General features: G+C 44.1%; 1 protein-coding gene across 1 annotated transcript in view; it reads left to right on the forward strand.

Annotated features, from left to right (window-relative positions):
* LOC115079429 (synaptotagmin-2-like) overlaps window positions 1-20,628 on the forward strand; it is a 134,994-nt gene that overhangs the window by 26,208 nt on the left and 88,158 nt on the right. The window contains exon 2 of the mRNA XM_029583020.1: window positions 11,145-11,327. Coding sequence (XP_029438880.1) covers window positions 11,162-11,327 — 166 coding nt within the window. The 5' untranslated portion in view covers window positions 11,145-11,161. The remainder of the gene's footprint in view (window positions 1-11,144; window positions 11,328-20,628) is intronic.

The raw sequence follows: 20,628 nt of genomic DNA on the forward strand, positions 1-20,628 counted from the left end.
GGCTGCGCGGCTTGGCGCGCGCCGGCTGCACAAAATCGGCAGCCTTGCGCGTGCCGATCCTGGATTTTAGCAGATACGCGCGGCTATGCGCGTATCTACTAAAATCCAGCGTACTTTTGTTTGCGCCTGGTGCGCCAACAAAAGTACGTGAAGGCGCACTTTTTTAAAATCTACCCCTTAATGATTTCTCTTGAAATACCTGGGATCCACTGCTTGATCCTGAAATCACCTTGTGGACACCTTCTTAACTATTTGCTTTTAGGAAGCACAAGGGTGGTGACTTGGTTCCTCCTCTCTCCTCCCATTTATGGTACCAACTGGGTATGCACACCTTCTATAGCCAATTTCTGGATTGTCAAATGACTCCCTCAGACTGAAGATCTCCTAGATGACTGGAAAAAAGTAAAATTTTCACTCCTTTCTCAGGTTCAAAAGGGTGGTAAAACTTCCTCCCAGCAAAAATCACACAAAGAGTAAACACGCAATAGGAGAGAGAAATTATCACCCAATGACTGTGAGTTGCAAATAAATCTCTTAACTGAATAATGCTCTTCATATACTTTAGAAACTTAAGGGAACTAAATGGAAATGCTCCCGTCTTGTGTAGAGTTTTAAAATCAGCTTAAAGGTGCTACCCCATGAATACCAATTTAGGAGAAACAAATTTAAGTTTATTATTGCATATCAAAAGGCAATCATGGGACCTCTGGAAGACACGAAGTAGTAGCTCCATATTTACAGAGCTATTCCTGTGTGTCTTACCGTATGTCCATGAGTGCTGACTTTTTATAGGTAAAACATACAATGATCCCTAATAGGAATCAGTGAATGGGAGGGGGTGGAAGGGAATTAGAACCAAGAGCTAAGAGAAACAGATAAGTATGAGAGAAAAAATGAGGGAAGCTTGCTGGGCAGACTGGATGGGCCATTTGGTCTTCTTCTGCCGTCATTTCTATGTTTCTATGTTTCTATGTGTCTTGTGTTAAAACAAGATAAGTTGAATCTAAGTTGCCCTGTCCCACCTCCCATCTTGAGGCCCAATTAAGGCCTAGTTGAGTCCCATGTGCCTACCACTTACTGTCAATCTTCTGTTAGTTCTTTGTCCTGTCAGTCTTTCATTCTCAGGGGGGATCTCCAGGACTCTCTGATTTCACTGGGCTCCTGGTAGTCTGTGAGAATGTAACCTCGTCCATGTGCTCTTTGTGACCTCATGATCCTCCATCATATTTGAACAGCTCCAAATGCAGTCCAGATGTCTCCCAGCATCTATTCAAGCTAGGGTCAATCTGAGGTCCTTATAGCCAGAGTTTGTTACCTAGACTCCTTTGCAGCTTGGCCTAAGCCATAATCTTTGTGTTGGTTTCAGACTTCAGGCACACACATATATTATTTCCCTCTTGTGCCAATTTCAAATGGCAAGAGTGGCACACCAAAGCATTAGAGAAGGTGACAGGTCATTGAAGACAGTCCAGGGCAAGTAGGCCAAGACTACAAGTAACCCTTGGTTTGTATTGGGTGTGTCAAGCAGAGTATGTGCCCCTCTAGATCTCTAAATTAGGTACATTATACTCACAGATACAAGCAGACCTTAGGTAGGAAATGGCAACATTAAGGCTGAAGTTACAATGAAAGTCAGTCAGCTCTGTCGTTGAACTGCAAATATAACTGCATTATCATAACGTTAGTCTTAAGCTTTAGTTTACATTACATGAGCATAGATGAACAATATGAGAAAAAAACTAAACAACTGGCAGAAAGAAGAAATCATTCTTAAAGGATACAGAGAGAATAATAAGAGACAGTCCATTGTAGTGGATGAAGAAGAAAAGAAGGAAAACATAGAATAGCAGTACAGGAAACATGGTTGCATATTCCTGTGACAGTGAGCCTCATTTATAATGGGTGAGTCTCTGCAAGGAGGACAATCTCATAACAAGCACCAGAGATTGAAAAACATAGAACATATTCTGATCATAGGCAGAAATAGGAATATAGGTAGGCAAAGATGCCACATTACCAGAAAACATTTGTGAGAGGGTGTAAACAAACTCTAGGTAAATAACCTAATAGTTAGTGTTACAAGAAGAAGTGTTCAAAAAAGGATACATGGAAATCATAGTAGAAAGGTGATAACCAAATTCAGTATATTGGGTAAGGTTAGGAGCAGGGGGAATAGTATATGAAAGACCAGCAATGTGATTACCATAAATGCAGGCTGCCGAAGGTGGAATAAGAGAAAAGACTTGAGCAGAGGCACCAACAGTGGGGCAAGCAAGAGAATGCTTGAAATAGCTTACAGCAAGCAGAACAGCGTTTATTTAACATATGCTGGCATGGCAGAAATATATATCCCTCTTGAACTTTGAATTATCACTGAAACCACAAAATCCACAACAGGGAAAGGAAGATCCAGAGAAAAAGACAGGTAGTCAAAGAATAAGGAATTCAAGGGAACATTTGATCCACATCAAGACATATCACACTGTCAAATGGCAAACAGTGGGACAGGGTGATTGATTAGTGTGATCAAACTAGCTTTCATAGATAAAAGGCCTTTTCCCTGGCTGGTCCAATCCTATGGAACTCCATGCCCCATGACCTCCGTACAGAAACTTTCACTCACAAATTAAAAAAAAAACTAAAAACATGGTTGTTTCAACAGGCCTTCACCTAGACAGTCCCCTTTGTACAATCTGCTCACTATATTATTTCTGCCCCCCCAGCTGATCTCCTCCAAACCTCCCTAAGACTTAGCTAAGCCCAGTAGTCCACCCCATAATTGAAATCTTATCCCTTATATCGTAGTAGTACAAGACCAAGTTAACTACTTTTTTTTTAAATTATCAATGTTTATCAATGTTTTGCTCATTTGTTATCAATTATCTTCCTATGTTCCTCTAAATACATTCAAATGTTATACTTATGTGTTCTATGTAACGGTCATGCCTTGTTTCTGGCCTTCCTCCTGTTTCTTGTAAACCGGTACGATGTGTATACGGCTATCGGTAAATAAAAATGTTAAAATTAATAAATAAATAAAGAAGAACATATTAAATAATCATTTAGCTGATTCAGCAAGTAAAGGCATATACGTATTAGAAATTATAGAACTGGAAAATGCAACAAAACACATGGAATGTAGGACTAATAAAAACTGCATCAATTCAGACTGTGGCATTAAATTGAAAACCTAAGTAATGGCATCTGCAAATAGGTACATGACTAGATATTAACTAGATATATCATAAAAATAATTTTGTGACAATCAGTTATCACATGTCAAAGGTACATTGTCTCAGAAAACAAAAGAAACCAAATTCTAGGTAAAACCACTCCCATAGAACAAGAAAAAAACATAAAGCAAAGATCAGGTATAAATTGTATGCATTTCAGTCCATATAATGCAGGGTGCAAGATGACTTCTGTGGCAAAGGATGATTTCTGAAATCAATGACATATGGCATATACAGTTCTCTCAGTTTTTGACATCGGAGCATAGCTTCTTAACTCATTATTAGATTAGATGCATATGTTATTGATTAGAGCCTAATATAAGATCAAAACAAATCAAATTAATCAATAAGAAAATGCCATCATGTCAATAACTCCCTGCATCTAGTAATCCCTATTACAAATCTGCAGAATATTCCCACATTATTATAAAGCAACATGCAATAGTCCAAACCACAAACTTAAGTACTCAGACATTACATAAAAACATATATTTCACTGAACCAATTACATAAATTCATGCATTCATTCATTCTTCATTTGCAATGACACACAAAGACAGAGAACTAAGGACAGACATTTGAGCTAAAAAATTAGACCAAAAAGTACTTTAAAATGTTTAGAAAGTGATTGGATCGATCCAAAAAATAAAACAAAAGTCAGAATTAGAATAGATCTATTCAAAAATGAAAAGGAATCAAACTGGGAAAAAATGTAATCTTCAAGCGTTACATCTCCCATGGCAGGAAGGCTGTCAATCTGGAAAATATAAGATCTGGCATACAACACAATTAATGTAATGATTAAAGTAAATTTTTAAAGTGACATTACAGTTTCCTTAAAACTAAACAGTCTGATATGCCTTAATTCAGCAAACAAAAGTCATAAAACTACTTTCCTGTCTCTATCGTTATACCTCTAGGAAGCACTTCTACAAGTTGTGGTGTGAGAGCTGCTCTCCATCTGCAGATCTAAAACCCTTTTTTTTTTTTCCATTTCCTGAGGTGATAAATTAACAAAAGCCAAACTAGGTGCATTCAGTGCTGACTATACTAGAAATAAAAAGCTTTCTACAAAACCTTATAAGACTTGAAAACTGTGCCATTCATTCCCTTTCTACTTGTTATCATCCCATGACATAAATTCTACTGCAGCATGGATTGTATGCATACAAGTTCTTTCTTTTTTATCTCTGACATCTGTTTAATTAAATAACTCATCTCCTTAATCAATTTTCTTCTCTGACACATTACCATCACAGAACTCACCTCACTCCATCCTCTAACGTACCCTGACCATCAAACAACTTAAACACTTACAAGAAAAACTCCTTCCATTCAGTTTAAAAGCAATGCATTTTTTTCTTCACTCTCTCTTTCCAAAAAAAAACCCAAAACAAATTCCTAAGGTGGGGGCAAGCTTACTCCTATTGCTCCCATAAAACAAGGATCCACAGATTTTACTTTTACACTGCAATCAATAATCTATTTAGTAACAAAACATTTTACACACCCACATCTAACAAAGCAAAGATCTTATTAACATATAAAAATAGATTTATTTTACTTTATTTATTTATTTATTTGCTTTTGTATACCGACATTCGTTGGGGTACATCACATCGGTTTATATGTTGGCATGGAGAAATAGTAGGATGAACATATCCTACTGCTTTACATGGAGTAGAGGCACATCAACAGTTAATACAGTTACATTTTGCAGTGTTGAACATCGAGGAGAATTAATTCAAAAAGTTCGATGTGGTGGTTTGATTAGTTCAGCTCACCATGGCAATATCTGAAGTTATTTACATGGGGAGGTTTGTACATGGGAGACTTATTGGGCTTTATTGGGGTACGCGGACATGTCTAGGGTAAAGTGGGATTGAGACGTTTCCATTTTTTATTGTGAGGTTGGGTGGAGTGGGTGGGGGGTTAGGCTTGAGGGAGGAAAGGCTTTTTGGAATAGTCAGGTTTTTAGGTTGTTTTTTTTAAGGACTGTGTGGAGGTCTCCATTCTGAGTTGTTCAGGGAGAGTGTTCCATAGGTAAGGGCCTGCTATTGATATGGCGCATTCTCTGGTTGTGGTGAGGTGTGCTTGTTTTGCAGAGGGAATGTTTAGCAGTCAGGTGTTCTTTGATCTAAGGTTTCTTTGGGTGTGATGGTGGTGGAGGGTGTCTTTTAGCCATTCTGTGTTTTCATTGTGCATTGATTTGTGTATTAGGGAGAGGGCTTTGTATTGTATTCTATGGGTTATTGGGAGCCAGTGAAGGTCTTTGAGGATCAGTGTGATGTGGGCTGATCGATTGTTGTTTGTTAGGTATCTGGCTGCTGCAGAGAAAAATTGGATTCATCTTTTAAATCTAATCACAAAAATTACTGTGAATATTTCACCTAACTTAAAAAGAAAGAAATTCTAATCTGTTTTAACCACATGATTTTTTAATTATCAAGCAGCGAAGCCAAAGAGCAAAAGCCGTAAAAAAAAAACCCCCAAACTTCTCCACTCTATCAGATCTCTATAGCATCAATTACAAATTGCATGTTTCAACTCTTTCTGCTCAATTCACAGCATCCATAGTATGCAAATACAGCTAATAGGGCTAAAATATCCACATTTATAACACAGTCATCTAACAAACATGCCAGTATGAGTCAGAACCAAAACATATCTTATATGCAGAGAAACTGAACAAAAAACCTCAAAGCTGTTACCTTCCTGTCGTTTCTGTCCAAATTCAATACTAGCCATCAAGAGAAAGCCGAAGAAACCAAACTTTTGTAAACAATTCATTAAATTAAATCCACATTCCGTAGAAATCAACACTTCTCCATAACTTTTAACTCAATCAGATTATAACTTCCACACAGACCCATTGTTTCTATGTATACATACAAATAACTTAATTTACACCATAATCTGCTCAGCCATGCAAACAAAGGTCTTAGAACAAAGAAAGAACTGTTGATATCTTAAAACTCTTTGTAATGGAAGTTTACTGACAACTATACAGGCAAACGAACCAGAAACATGTCAAATAAGTTTCCATTAAATATACGAAACACATTGAAATAACCCCACAGCAAAATCAAACTAAATAGTGCACATTTATTTACAATTGGCCAAAGAAATCTTTACTTGCAAATAACAAAAATAATTCTACTTACAGAACTGTCTTTCGCTAATGCGAGCAATGTCATCTTCGCGAGTACTACTGTCTTCCGGGAATCACTTTATCAATAAATAGCCATCCAGGAATCTTCCTGGGAATTACTTCTGCTGAATAAGCAGACATCCATACCTCCTGATCTGGGGTCCTTCCTTCGGACTTAGCCAATAATGTCCGAGAACTAGTATTGGGTCTGAGCCTGCCAGCAGATTCCAACATAAGACTCCATAAATTACAGTTGCCGCAGTTATTGTCAGTTGCCCGCATTCTGCACCAAATGTAGAGTTTTAAAATCAGCTTAAAGGTGCTGCCCCATGAATATAGAGGTACCATACCAAATTTAGTAGAAACAAATTTAAGTTTATTATTGCATATCAAAAGGATATGCAATAATACTACTTCGTGTCTGGAAGACACGAAGTAGTAGCTCCATATTTACAGAGCTATTCCTGTGTGTCTTACCGTATGTCCATGAGTGCTGGCTTTTTATAGGTAAAACATACAATTATCTCTAATAGGAATCCGTGAATGGGAGTGTCACGTACCACGTGTCTTGTGTTAAAACAAGATAAGTTGAATCTAAGTTGCCCTATCCCACCTCCCACCTTGAGGCCCAATTAAGGCCTAGTTGAGACCCACACACATATAACACTTTACAATTCAAACATAAATCCTGCACACACACTAAGGGACACTTGCTAATATGCAAGCAGGACTAAACCATTGAGGTGAGCTCCAATGGGGGTGCTGTGCTAACGATGATACATTCATTCTGCTACTTTATTATTGCGGTGGAGGTGGACCCTTGGCCTAGCGCAGGATTGGTATGGCTCTCTGAGGGTTCCCAGAGGGCGCCTGCCGCCAGGAGGCGGAGCACACGAGGAGACAGAGGCTAGCTGGAGCTTCACCAATAACAGTCCGGGGGCTTCGTGGGTTGAGCCCTTGGATTCCCAGACCGCCTGGGCTTAGGTGGGCCTTGGAGGGTCTCCAGGAGAGGTAGCGGAGAGGTGTGTCCACCAAGAGCAAAGGTGCGTGGCTAGTGGAGAACAGATAAGCTAGACCGGAACTGAGTGTACTGGAGACCACGGGAACGGAACAGGAGCTGAAGGACCTCCAGTCAGGATAGGCAGCGCCTAGCGGTCAAGCTTGGAAAAGGTCACGAGTGACCTTTTCCAGGCAGGCCTGGTGGTCACAAGAGAAGCAAAGAGAGTGTCCGAGTAGAGTGCAAGGGTCAAAGCCAGTGTATCTGTTTGAGGGTGGTCAGCCAAAGCAAGGGTCACTTCCAAGTATCAGTCCGATCGTGGTCAGTAGCAAGCAGAGGTTAATTCCAGGTATCAGTTCGAGTGTGGTCAGTATCAAGCTGAGGTCAGATCCAGGCAAGCTGAGATCAGTACCAAGTATCAGTCCGAGAAGGTACAACCTGGGTAGCGGAACATAGATGCTGGAACACAGCAAGGACCACGGGAATACAGGAATGCAGGAGCACTGGAAGACACAGGAATGCAGGAACACTGGAACAAGCACAGGAGCAAGGAACGCAGGAACACTGGAACAAGCACAGGATCAAGGAAACAAGAATACAGGATGGCAACTAGCTTCACGAATACGTGATGACCCGTTTGCCAAGGCGAGGAACTGTGGGAAGGCCCTCGCCTTTTAAGTGGTGCTCAAGTGACATCATCGGGAGGCGTCCGGCTCGAGGCTCCCGCCCTGGGCCCTTTAAAGGAGGAAGAGCGGGCTGTGCACGCGCCTAGAGGCGGGGCCAAGGACGCCGAGGATGCGGAGCCCCGACGGGAGCTCTGCTGTGAGGCCTGCGATGACGGAGGTGTGCGGAAAAGGGGCAGAGGACACCATGAGCTGACTGCAGTAGTGAGAGAGGAGTGCCCGGAGCTCATGGAGGGAAGTGCAAGGTGAGCAGGCTTGGTCGTGGCACCAGTGCAGCCGAGAAGCGCAACATTTATTCTGCAGGATCTTGCTAATAGGTCACTCTCCATATTAGGGATCCTAATGAGACCCTACACATGTTATTAGGAACATATATGAACACAAAATCTAAAGCTTTGAACATTTTTGGCTGGTTCCATCTCTGAATAAGTTTATTTTTAGTTATAATTTCAGTTAACCCTCTCAGTTCTGTGCATGGATTACCACAGTGGTACATGTTTAAGTGTTTATAGACTGATTTAACAATGAATGTTGGGGCTGCCAGAATGTATGGCTGGTTATTGGGAAAGGTTAAAAGTCCTAGTAGTCATATAGGCAACCACATGGCCAAGTTTGTTTGGAAGGCTGTGATGGTAGAAGCAGATAGCAGATGGGTCTGCTCGGCAAGCTGCAGTTCTAGCAGAAATGTAGGGGCTCATGTGGCCCGGTCTGCTTGGCAGACCATGGAAGCAACTTAGGAAGCTTACTAGTTGTGGTAGCTATTTAGAAAAGACTATGATAATACCATTAAACTAGCAGCTGGGTCTGTCTGGTAGGCTGCAAATTCTGTACAAACTAAAAGGCATAGCAGAAATGAAGACACCAGCATAGCCAGATGTCAGGGTGCTAGCTGCAAAATATGAAACATATTTTCTTATTCAATGCACGGTTTATTCAAACATAAAAGGCAACAGGCTCTCTTCATTATCATGAACTTCAACATAACCATTTAACAGCACATTCACAGTACTCAGTCAGACCAATCTGGGTCAGACTGACTTGATCTGGGTCAGAATATTCCAGTTAACTTCCACATATATTACCAGTGCTATCAACAGGTTCAGCAGGGCTGCTTTACAAATACTCAGGATTATCCAGGGTCCACTGGAAATACTGGGTATGGCTGAAGGGAGGTATGCATGCAAGCCTTCTCAGTTTACTTGGCAGGCTTATCCTGTCGCAGGCAGAGGCCAAGCCCTCTAACAGGGCAGACGGGGCATGGCTATTTTTTCCCCCTTATATAGGTCTGTCTGGCATACACCCCAGAGTTCTGAAGGAACTAAAAAATGAAATTTCAGACCTATTAGTACAAATTTGTAACCTATCATTAAATCATCCATTGTACCTGAAGACTGGAAGGTGGCTAATGTAACCCCAATATTTAAAAAGGACTCCAGGGGTGATCCGGGAAACTACAGACTGGTTAGCCTGACTTCAGTGCCAGGAAAAACAGTGGAAAGTGTTCTAAACATCAAAATCACAGAACATATAGAAAGACATGGTTTAATGCAACAAAGTCGGCCTGGCTTTACCCAAGGCAAGTCTTTCCTCACAAATCTGCTTCACTTTTTTGAAGGAGTTAATAAACATGTGGATAAAGGTGAACCGGTAGATGTAATGTACTTGGATTTTCAGAAGGCGTTTGATAAATTTCCTCATGAGAGGCTTCTAGGAAAAGTAAAAAATCATGGTATAGGTGGCGATGTCCTTTCATGGATTGCAAACTGGCTAAAAGATAGAAAACAGAGAGTAGGATTAAATGGACAATTTTCTCAGTGGAAGGGAGTGGGCAGTGGAGTGCCTCAGGGATCTGTATTGGGACCCTTACTTTTCAATATATTTATAAATGATCTGGAAAGAAATACGACGAGTAAGGTAATCAAATTTGCAGATGATATAAAATTGTTCAGAGTAGTTAAATCACAAGCAGATTGTGATAAATTGCAGGAAGACCTTGTGAGACTGGAAAATTGGGCATCGAAATGGCAGATGAAATTTAATGTGGATAACTGCAAGGTGATGCATATAGGGAAAAATAATCTTATATGCATCACCACCCAAGAAAGAGATCTGGGTGTCATAGTGGATAACACATTGAAATCGTCGGTTCAGTGTGCTGCAGCAGTCAAAAAAGCAAACAGAATGTTGGGAATTATTAGGAAGGGAATGGTGAATAAAACGGAAAATGTCATAATGCCTCTGTTCCGCTCCATGGTGAGACCCCACCTTGAATACTGTGTACAATTCTGGTCGCCGCAACTCAAAAAAGATATAATTGCGATGGAGAAGGTACAGAGAAGGACGACCAAAATGATAAGGGTAATGGAACAGCTCCCCTATGAGGAAAGACTAAAGAGATTAGGACTTTTCAGCTTGGAGGAGAGACGGCTGAGGGGGGATATGATAGAGGTGTTTAAAATCATGAGAGGTCTAGAACGGGTAGATGTGAATCGGTTATTTACTCTTTCAGATAATAGAAAGACTAGGGGGCACTCCATGAAGTTAGCATGTGACACATTTAAAACTGATCGGAGAAAGTTCTTTTTTACTAAACGCACAATTAAACTCTGGAATTTGTTGCCAGAGGATGTGGTTAGTGCAGTTAGTATAGCTGTGTTTAAAAAAGAATTGGATAAGTTCTTGGAGGAGAAGTTCATTACCTGCTATTAATTAAGTTGACTTAGAAAATAGCCACTGCTATTACTAGCAACGGTAACATGGGATAGACTCAGTTTTTGGGTACTTGCCAGGTACTGGTAGCCTGGATTGGCCACTGTTGGAAACAGGATGCTGGGCTTGATGGACCCTTGGGGTCTGACCCAGTATGGCATTTTCTTATGTTCTTATGCCATCAGCGCCTACCACTGTGGAGTGGGCGACACTCCAGTCTCGGTGCAGCTCTTAGTGGAGCGCTTCATGAGAGGCTTATTACAACTGAAGCCTATTAGGGTGGTAAGAATGAGGTGGGAGATACTGGTGGTACTGCATAAACAGCAGAGTTATGCTTGTGCTCACAGTCTTTTTTCCTGTCTTCCCTGCAGGCCAGCAGGTACGATGCATGGAGTCCTTTTTGCTGTTCCTCTCAGAGCTCCGGCTGCCTTTCTCAGACACAGTCAAGTATGGACTGCTGACTCTTGCACTCTGTATCTTCGTAACAGCAATGATAATCCTCGCCTGCCAGTTATATCAGTTTTGCAGCCATGCTTCCCATGTTAATACAAAAAGTAAGTACAGCACACTGCAACAATGGCAAACACAGAGACATGATATATAAGAGGAGTAATTTTCTAAAGGCTTCAGCATATCAGTAGCAGGTACACTTCACCCTCCTTTGCTTCAGATACAAAGTTAGGAATACATTTTGAGAGGGGTTTCATGTGTAAAAATAACATATATGTGCATAAGTAGCATGTATGCATAGATATGCTATGTCAGTGGTTTCAACCTATGGTCCACAGCCCCCTTAGAGGTCCACCAGACAATAACAGCGGGTCTGCAGGAAGTAAGCAGTGTGAGAAAGCCCACACCATGAAAGAAAAGGCCCAACAGGCCACTGCGGACCTTATCCCATGGTGGTTGCAAAAGAAAAGGCCCAACAGGCCACTGCGGACCTTATCCCATGGTGATTGCAAAAGAAGAAGCCCAACAAGATGCCACGGACCCAATCCCACAGTGGCCATGAAATAGGAGTTCCGAGAGGCTGCCGTCACAACCCCATCCTGTCAGCAGCCAAAATCTAAAGAAGACCATGGGGCCACCAGCACATCCCAACCCGCTGGCAGCCTGAGTAAAGAGGAGGCCACAGCACCCCTCTTACCCCTATAGACTCCAGGAAAAAGAGAGGAAGAAACCTGAGTGACAGAGAGGGAGTATGAGTATACATGTGTGTGTGTGTGTGTGTACGAGAGACAGCCTGTGTGTATGAGACAGAGGGAGCTTGTGTGCATGTGTGTGTGTGTGTGTGAGAGAACCTGTGTATGAGAGAGTGGGAGCTTGGATGTGTGTGTCTATTTATGTGAGAGCATGTGTGTATGAGAGAAAGAGCTTTTGTGTGTGTGAATGAGAGAGAGAGGAAGCATGTCTATATGACAGCATGTGTGTATAAGAGAGAGGGAGCATGTGTTTGTGTGTGAGAGCATGTATATATGGGAGAGGGTACGTGTGTGTGTGAGCATGTGTGTGTGGGAGAAAGAGGGGGGGCGTGTGTATGAGAGACAATGAACATGTGCATGTGTGTGTGTGTGTGTGTGTGTGTGTGTATGAAAGAGAGGAGAATATTTGTGCATCCCACCTCCCCTCTCCTACTATTTTGTAGGGATGTGAATCGGGCTTCGGACAATTGAAAATATCGTCAATATTTTCAAAATCATCAGAAATTGGAGGCTCCCCCCAAAACGATAGGAAAACCCCACAATATTGATCGTGGGGGTTCCCTTATCGTTTTGGGGGAGGGCGGGAAAAACGGCACACAAAAATAACCCCTAAACCCACCCCGACCCTTTAAAAGTAACCCCTTAGCTTCCCCCACCCTCCTGACCCCCCCAAAAACCTTTTACAGGTACCTGGTGGTCCAGTGGGGGTCCCGGGAGTGATCTCCCGCAATCTCCCGCTCCGGGCCATCCTCCTGCTCCCGGGCCGTCGGCTGCCACTAATCAAAATGGCGCCGATGGCCCTTTGCCCTTACCATGTGACAGGGTATCCGTGCCATTGGCCGGATCCTGTCACATGGCAGGAGCACTGGATGGCCGGCGCCATCTTGTGCTCCTACCATGTGACAGGGGCTGACCAATGGCACCGGTAGCCCCTGTGACATAGTAAGGGCAAAGGCTATCGGCGCCATTTTGATTAGTGGCAGCAGACGGCCCGAGTGCAGGAGATCGCTCCCGGACCCCCGCTGGACCACCAGGGCTTTTGGCAAGTCTTAAGGGACCCTCCTGACCCCCACAAGACTTGCCAAAAGTCCAGCGGGGATCCGGGAGCGACCTCCTGCACTTGGACCGTCGGCTGCCAGTATTCAAAATGGCGCCGATAGCCTTTGCCCTTACTATGTCACAGGGGCTATCGGTGCCATTGGTCAGCCCCTGTCACATGGTAGGAGCACAAGATGGCACCTGCCATCCAGTGCTCCTACCATGTGACAGGATCCGGCCAATGGCACGGATACCCTGTCACATGGTAAGGGCAAAGGGCCATTGGCGCCATTTTGATTAGTGGCAGCCGAGGGCCCGGGAGCGGGAGGACGGCCCGGAGCGGGAGATCGCGGGACATCGCTCCCGGGACCCCCACTGGACCACCAGGTACCTGTAAAATGTTTTTGGGGGGGGGGGGGGTCGGGAGGGTGGGGGAAGCTAAGGGGTTACTTTTAAAGGGTCGGGGTGGGTTTTTTATTTATCGGCTGGGGCGCAACCGATAAACAAAACCGCGATCGGGCCCGATTGAAAAAACCCCACATGTGAATTGGAACCTGAATCCAAACCGATTCCGGTTCCGATTCACATCTTTACTATTTTGTGTAACCCACCTCCCCTCTCCTACTAATTCATGGTAATCTCGGGGTAACTGGAGATCCATAGTTCCCAGGTATATATAGAGAGTAGAAAATCCTTATTAATTGTTGGCTGTTATTTAATTTGTGTGATGTTTTGAACAAGGATCTTACATATAGAATCTATTTGTCAGATGTTTTGAAATATTATTATTAGTATGTTTTACTATTATTGATATTTAATATTGTTGAATATTGAGGAATGGCGATGTTTCTGTTTTTTCATTGTTGCTGTTGTGCCCGTTGGTCGCAGACGGCTGCAACCTCTCATGCTCACCTCTTTTTTCCCTGCACCATCAATCATGGGAAGAATGGTGGCCTCCGCCAACCAACTCCGACCTCCCCTGCATGCCCGGGACAGCGTGGGTGCTGCCGACCGCAATCTTGCTTCTCGAATCGCCTAGGCGCGTGCACAAGGGCCTCCTTTTGTTTACATCATGGCAGGAACCCCGGGGGCGTCCACTCCAGATGACGTCAACTCGCTGCTGTACTTAAGCTTACCAGCCCATTGCTAATACGAGTTAGCAAGGAGTTCTCTCGTTACTGAATCCGCTCCATTCTTGGATCTTCTGTACCAGTATCTCCTCGTGGCATTCAAACACTCTGGGGAACCGCTCCATGGGGGCCCTTCCGCGTTCCTGGCTATCCACTCCTCGGAGGGCCTTCTTGCCTTGGACTACTCCTAACCCACTTCTCGGGACTCTTTCCTGGAACTTCCTTGTGTGAGTAAGTACCTTCTTCAGTTTCCTACATTACCAGCATTGCTGAAGTCTCCACGGTATACCCTGTGCCTCGGGCCACTACCGTTCTTCAGCACTATCGCTCCAACAGACCCTGAGCTGCAGGGTATTGCCGCATCTACTACAAGATCCACATCCGGGTTCCTGCACCTCAGACCTTATCTACATCTTCACCTACAGTACAGTCATCCTCGGTATACCCCGCACTGGGGGCCACTACCAGATCTGCACTTCTGAGGTATCTCCACCAGCCTGTAGGAATCTCCTGGTGTACCCCACTCTGCGGGCCACTACCGGATCTTCTCATCAATGGTATCACCCTGAGTATATCCTATTGCTCAAGAACTGTGTTTATTTGCACTCCCTGCTCTGCGGGCTACGCCTTAACTTTCTCCTTAATAAAGTCTCTCTCACAGCTGTGTCTTACGTCACTGAGATCACACCCACCGAGAGTGAGGCTTACAGGGCTCCTCCCTGTGGGCGGAGACATCTCTCATCTCTGCCCAGGGTTCATTTTCTTACAAAACCATAACAGATTGTTAACTCCATGGACCTGGCTCAGGTCTCAGCCCTTCAGGCCATCCCTGGCGTGGCCCAACGTCTTGCCGAACAACGAAGGACATTAGAGACTTTGGCTAATGCCTTCAATCAGCTAAACTCTCGCTGAATTCTACTCCCACGCCTAACAAAGCCATTTCCTCGCCACAGGTGATGCTTGTATGTCTCTCCGTGCTCTTGCCAGCACCTACCCGTTTTAGAGGTGACCCCCTGTTATGTAGGGGCTTTAAATCAGTGCTGTATGCACTTTTCTCTACAACCTACTTACTTCCCAGACGTAGAGTCCAAAACTATGTATATACTATCTCTTTTAGACTGAAAAGCCCTGGCCTGGGCTTCACCTCTCTAGGATCGTAATGATCCAATTCTCAAGGACTTGACAGGGTTCCTTACTCTCTTTCGTTCTGTATTTGACAATGCTGCCTGCAAAACTGTCGCTGGATCTGCATTCCTGCATTTACAACAAGGTACCAAACCTTTGACTGTTATTGAGTTATTTATTTAACAGCTTTTAATATACCGGTGTTCGTGCGGGCACATCACGCCGGTTTACAATAAACTTGAGAAAGGAGGAAAATTACAAAAAACAGGGAGCGGGTGAGGGAGCAGGTGAGAAAAGGGGCGGGAGTGGGGGGGATAGAAAGAGGAGGAAGGGATAGCAGCTAAGAAAGTAGAGTAACCGTAATTGAGGTGGAGGTATTTACAGGAGGAGGTATTTACAGCAGGAGGGCTGCAAAGTGGGATAATGCGAGAAACTAAAGAAACTTATTTACATTGTACATTCTATACCTTGTACCTTATTTACAGCAGAAAGAAGCTACAATTAACTTATGTCAAGCCAAATCAGGTGGTATGTTAGGGAGAAATCCATGGGAAAGTACAGGAAAAAGCGGTGGGGGGGGGGGGGGGGGGGAGGTAGGGGGATTGTCTACGGGGGGATGAGTTATTGAGTTTAAAACCTTGTCCTCGGAACTACATTGGGTCCTGGTTGCCTGTGGGCTATTTTCTTGGAGGGTCTTAACTCTTGCATCAAAGATAAATTAGCAGCATGTGAACTCCCCGATACCCTGGACTCTCTCATTGACCTTGCGGGATGAATTGATCGTCGTCTGTGTGAGCGTTCACAAGAGGTAAAAGGTCCTAAGAAGATGTCACCAGGGGTTCCATGCTCTCGTCCAGTGCCGGTTACTCAGACCACTCCTGCACCCAGTATCGAGGCGGAAGAACCCATGCAACTAGGCCGCGGCCACCTTACGTCGAAGTAGAGGCGTTACCAAAAGAGACTAGGCCTCTGCATATACTGCGAACAACCTGGCCACGCTGTGCCCTCCTGTCATATCTGTCTGGGAAACTTGCAGACCTAGGATCTGCTGAAGGACTCTTCCTAGGCCTAACTTCTCCATCACCTCCACTGACTCTTCCAGTCTCCATTATCTCGGATGCCCTCGAATTCCACACACTAGCCCTAGTGGACTCCAGTGCCGGTGGGAATTTCATACTCTTCCAACTCATAGAGCACCTACGAATCCCTACAGTTCGGACACCCACTCCACTGCTACTGTCATCTATACATGGCGAGCCATTACCTGGTGAGATCTCCTAAACCACTCAACCTCTTCATCTCCTCACAGGGTCTCTACACTCTGAGACCATTACGTTCCTAGTTCTGGATAAGGCTATACATCCGGTGGTACTCTGACTGCTATGGCTACAGATGCATTCATCACAATTCAATTGGAGTACCCTGGAACTGTCCCAATGGGGAAAAGTTTGCCATGGAAAATGCTTAGAGGCGGTGACTCCCATGCCTTGCCTGACTACTACCACCTCCCTTCCGGGTTTACCTCAGCAGTACTTATCTTATCAGAATGTGTTTTCTAAGAAAGTGGTAGATACTTTACCACCTCACCGATCCTTTGACTGCGCCATAAACTTATTACCAGATTCCGAACCTCCTAGAGGAAGGGTATACCCACTTTCTCTATCCGAGACCAAGGCAAAGAGCTTCATTCAGCCTTCAAAGTCTCCTGCCAGAGCCGGATTCTTTTTCGTGGGTAAGGACGGATCCCATCGCCCATGTATTGACTACCGCGGTTTGAATAAGATCACCATGAAGGACCACTAGCCACTGCCATTGATCTCTGAACTCTTTGATTGGCTCCAAGAAGCCAAAATATTCACGAAGCTGGATCTCAGAGGAGCATATAATCTGATCCGAATATGCCAGGGCGATGAATGGAAAACAGCATTTAATACCCGCGATTGCCATTTTGAGTATTTAGTCATGCCCTTTGGCCATATTTCAAAATATGATGAATGAAATCTTCAGGGACATGATGTACGACTGCGTAGTAGTGTATTTAGACGACATATTGTTTTTTTCTCAGAACCTCCAGACTCACCAATTGGACATCGCCAAGGTTCTATAGAGACTAAGAGATAACCATCTGTACACTAAATTAGAGAAATGCTCCTTCCACCAGGAGTCTCTGTTCCCTTTTTGGGATATGTGGTGTCCAGCCAGGGGTTCCAGATGGATCCGCAAAAGACCAAGAGCATTCGGGACTGGCCCCAACCAAATGGTCTTAAAGCTCTACGCAGATTCCTCAGATTCACCAACTACTACAGATCATTCATTCATCACTATTCAACCTTGACCGCGCCTCTTACTGCCATGATGTGCAAGGGAACCAATCCCTCTCAGTGGTCCCCAGAAGTCGTAACCACCTTCCAGGAACTCAAAAAGGCATTTCTTCAGGAGCCATGTCTATGCCACCCTGATCCCCAACGACCTTTTGTAGTCAAGGTAGATGCTTCGGACATCGGAGTTGGTGCTGTCCTTAGCCAGCATAGTGACACCCATACCTTGCATCCCTACTCCTTTTTCTCTCAGCGCTTTTCACCTGCCGAACAAAACTATGGGATAGGAGACAAGGAGCTATTAGCAATCAAATTGACGTTTGAAGAGTGGCACCCATGGCTTGAGGATGCTCAACATCAGATAACTGTTTTTACTGACCACAAAAACCTCAAATACTTATGTCATGCCCAACGGTTGAACCACAGACAAGCCCGCTGGTCATTGTTTTTCAACAGATTCGATTTCCTTTTAAAGTATCGCCCAGCACACAAGAACACCCGGGTGGACACTCTTTCCTGCTCATTTTCGCTGGAAGATATCCCTGATACTCCACGTCATATCATTGACCCAACTAGGGTACTTCTTTCAGTCACAGTCACAGTTCCAGTCAAAAAATAGTGGTACTCCGGGCACTCAGGAAGAAGATCCTCAGATGGGCCCAAAACTCACTCCTTGCAGGTAACCCTGGTCAATCCAAAACACTGACCACCTTGCAAAGATATTACTGGTGGCCCTCGATGAAAGAAGATGATGGGCTTATGTGGAATCATCTCCTACCTGTGCAAGACAGAAACCACCCGCGAATCATCCCTGTGAACTTCTCCAACCTCTGCTTGCTCCTAGCAAACCGTGGACACACATAGCCACGGACTTTATTATCGATCTACCCATGTCCAGTGGCAACACACCATTAGGGTCACTGTAGACCGTTTTTCCAAAATGGCTCATTTTGTTCACTACCTGGTTACCATCTGCTACTGAATTAGCGAAGTTATTCATCCATCACATCTTCCGTCTGCATGGCATGCCTAAGCACATCATCTCTGACCGAGGGGTTCAATTCACAGCAAAATTCTGGAGATCTCTCTGCAAAACGTTTGATATATTTCTGGATCTTATATCAGCTTACCATCTGCAAACCAATGGAAGACCAAAAGGACGAACCGCACACTAAAGCAGTTTCTCCGGGCCTATGTCAATTCCAGACAAAGCGACTGGTCTGAGTTGCTTCCTTGGGCAGAGTTTGCACTGAATTCCCATCCATCAGCTTCCACAGGATCGTCGCCCTTTCAACTCGTCTATGGACGCCAACCTCTACCTCCTTTACCAATGCTTTTATCAGTATCTTCTCCTGCCACCCAGGCTTCAGCACAAGAATTGCATCAGCTTCTCCAGAAAGCTGGTCAACAAGCAAAGAAGTTCTATGATGCCCATCACAGAGCAGCTCCACAGTTACAACCCAGGAATAAGGTATGGCTCAGTACCCGCTTCATTCACCTAAAACAACCTTTGGCTCGATTTGTACCCCGGTACATAGGGCCTTTCACTATACTCCGTTGCCTGGGTCCAGTTACGTACAGCTTGCAGTTACCATCATCTCTTAAAATCCACAACGCCTTCCACATCTCTCTTCTAAAACTGCTCATCTTGTCGGAATTCTCAAGGAAGACATCTTCACCTACAGTACAGTCATCCTCGGCATACCCCGCACTGCGGGCCACTACCAGATCTGCACTTCTGAGGTATCTCCACCAGCCTGTAGGAATCTCCTGGTGTACCCTACTCTGCGGGCCACTACCAGACCTTCTCATCAATGGTATCACCCCGAGTATATTCTATTGCTCAAAAACTGTGTTTATTTGCATTCCCCGCTCCGCGGGCTATGCCTTATCTTTCTCCTTAATAAAGTTTCTTTCAAGCTGTGTCCTACGTCACTGAGACCACGCCCACTGACGGTGACGCTCACGGGGCTCCTCCCTGTGGGCAGAGACATCTCTCATCTCGGCCCACATTTCACATTCTTACAAAACCATAACAGTTACACTGCATACAGAATATTGCTTGTTGAGGTTTCCAGTTCAGTTTTTGTCTGCATGTTTTTATTTATACTTTATGGTCTGTTTATTCTGTATTTGGTGATGGTTTGTCTATGTTCTGCATCTAACATATTTTGCTAGCATTTAGTTTTTGTATAGGGATCTATAGTAGCCTGACTGATTGTGTTTTCCTAATAGGAGGTGTATTGGTGTTTTAATATTTACAGTAGTTTAATACTTGCAGTGTTGCCTTTTCATAGGTAGGATTGTTACTATTCAAGCCTGGTAGTTAGGGTATTATGGTATGGCAAGCTTAAGAACATAAGAACATAAGAAATTGCCATGCTGGGTCAGACCAAGGGTCCATCAAGCCCAGCATCCTGTTTCCAACAGAAGCCAAACCAGGCCACAAAAACCTGGCAATTACCCAAACACTAAGAAGATCCCAAGCTACTGATGCAATTAATAGCAGTGGCTATTCCCTAAGTAAACTTGATTAATAGCCATTAATGGACTTCTCCTCCAAGAACTTAACCAAACCTATTTTGAGCCCAGCTACACTTACTGCACTAACCACATCCTCTGGCAACAAATTTCAGAGCTTTATTGTGCGTTGAACCTATATCTGAGTACATTTTAGTTACAGGATTTTGTATTATACAATGTTGCTGGAAATGGAGGGAGATGACTGGTATATGTGTGTGAGAGAAAGAGACATTGGTCAGGGAGGTTATGTGTGTGTGTGTGTGTGTGAAAGAGAGAGAGAAAGAGAGAAATAGATTGGTCAGGGAGGTGACGTTTGGGTGTGAGACAGATTGGTCAAGGAGGTAACGTGTGGGAGAGAAAGAGAGATTGGTCAGAGAGGTGACTGGTGTGTGAGAGAGAGAAAGAGATTGGTCAGGGAGGTGACTGGTGTGTGAGAGAGAGAAAGTGTGTGTGTGTGTGTGTGTGTGTGTGTGTGTGTGTGAGTGTGTGTGAAATAGACTAAGTCATGGGCTCTAAGGA

This window comes from Rhinatrema bivittatum, chromosome 17 (assembly GCF_901001135.1).
Source record: "Rhinatrema bivittatum chromosome 17, aRhiBiv1.1, whole genome shotgun sequence".
Classification (NCBI taxonomy): domain Eukaryota; kingdom Metazoa; phylum Chordata; class Amphibia; order Gymnophiona; family Rhinatrematidae; genus Rhinatrema; species Rhinatrema bivittatum.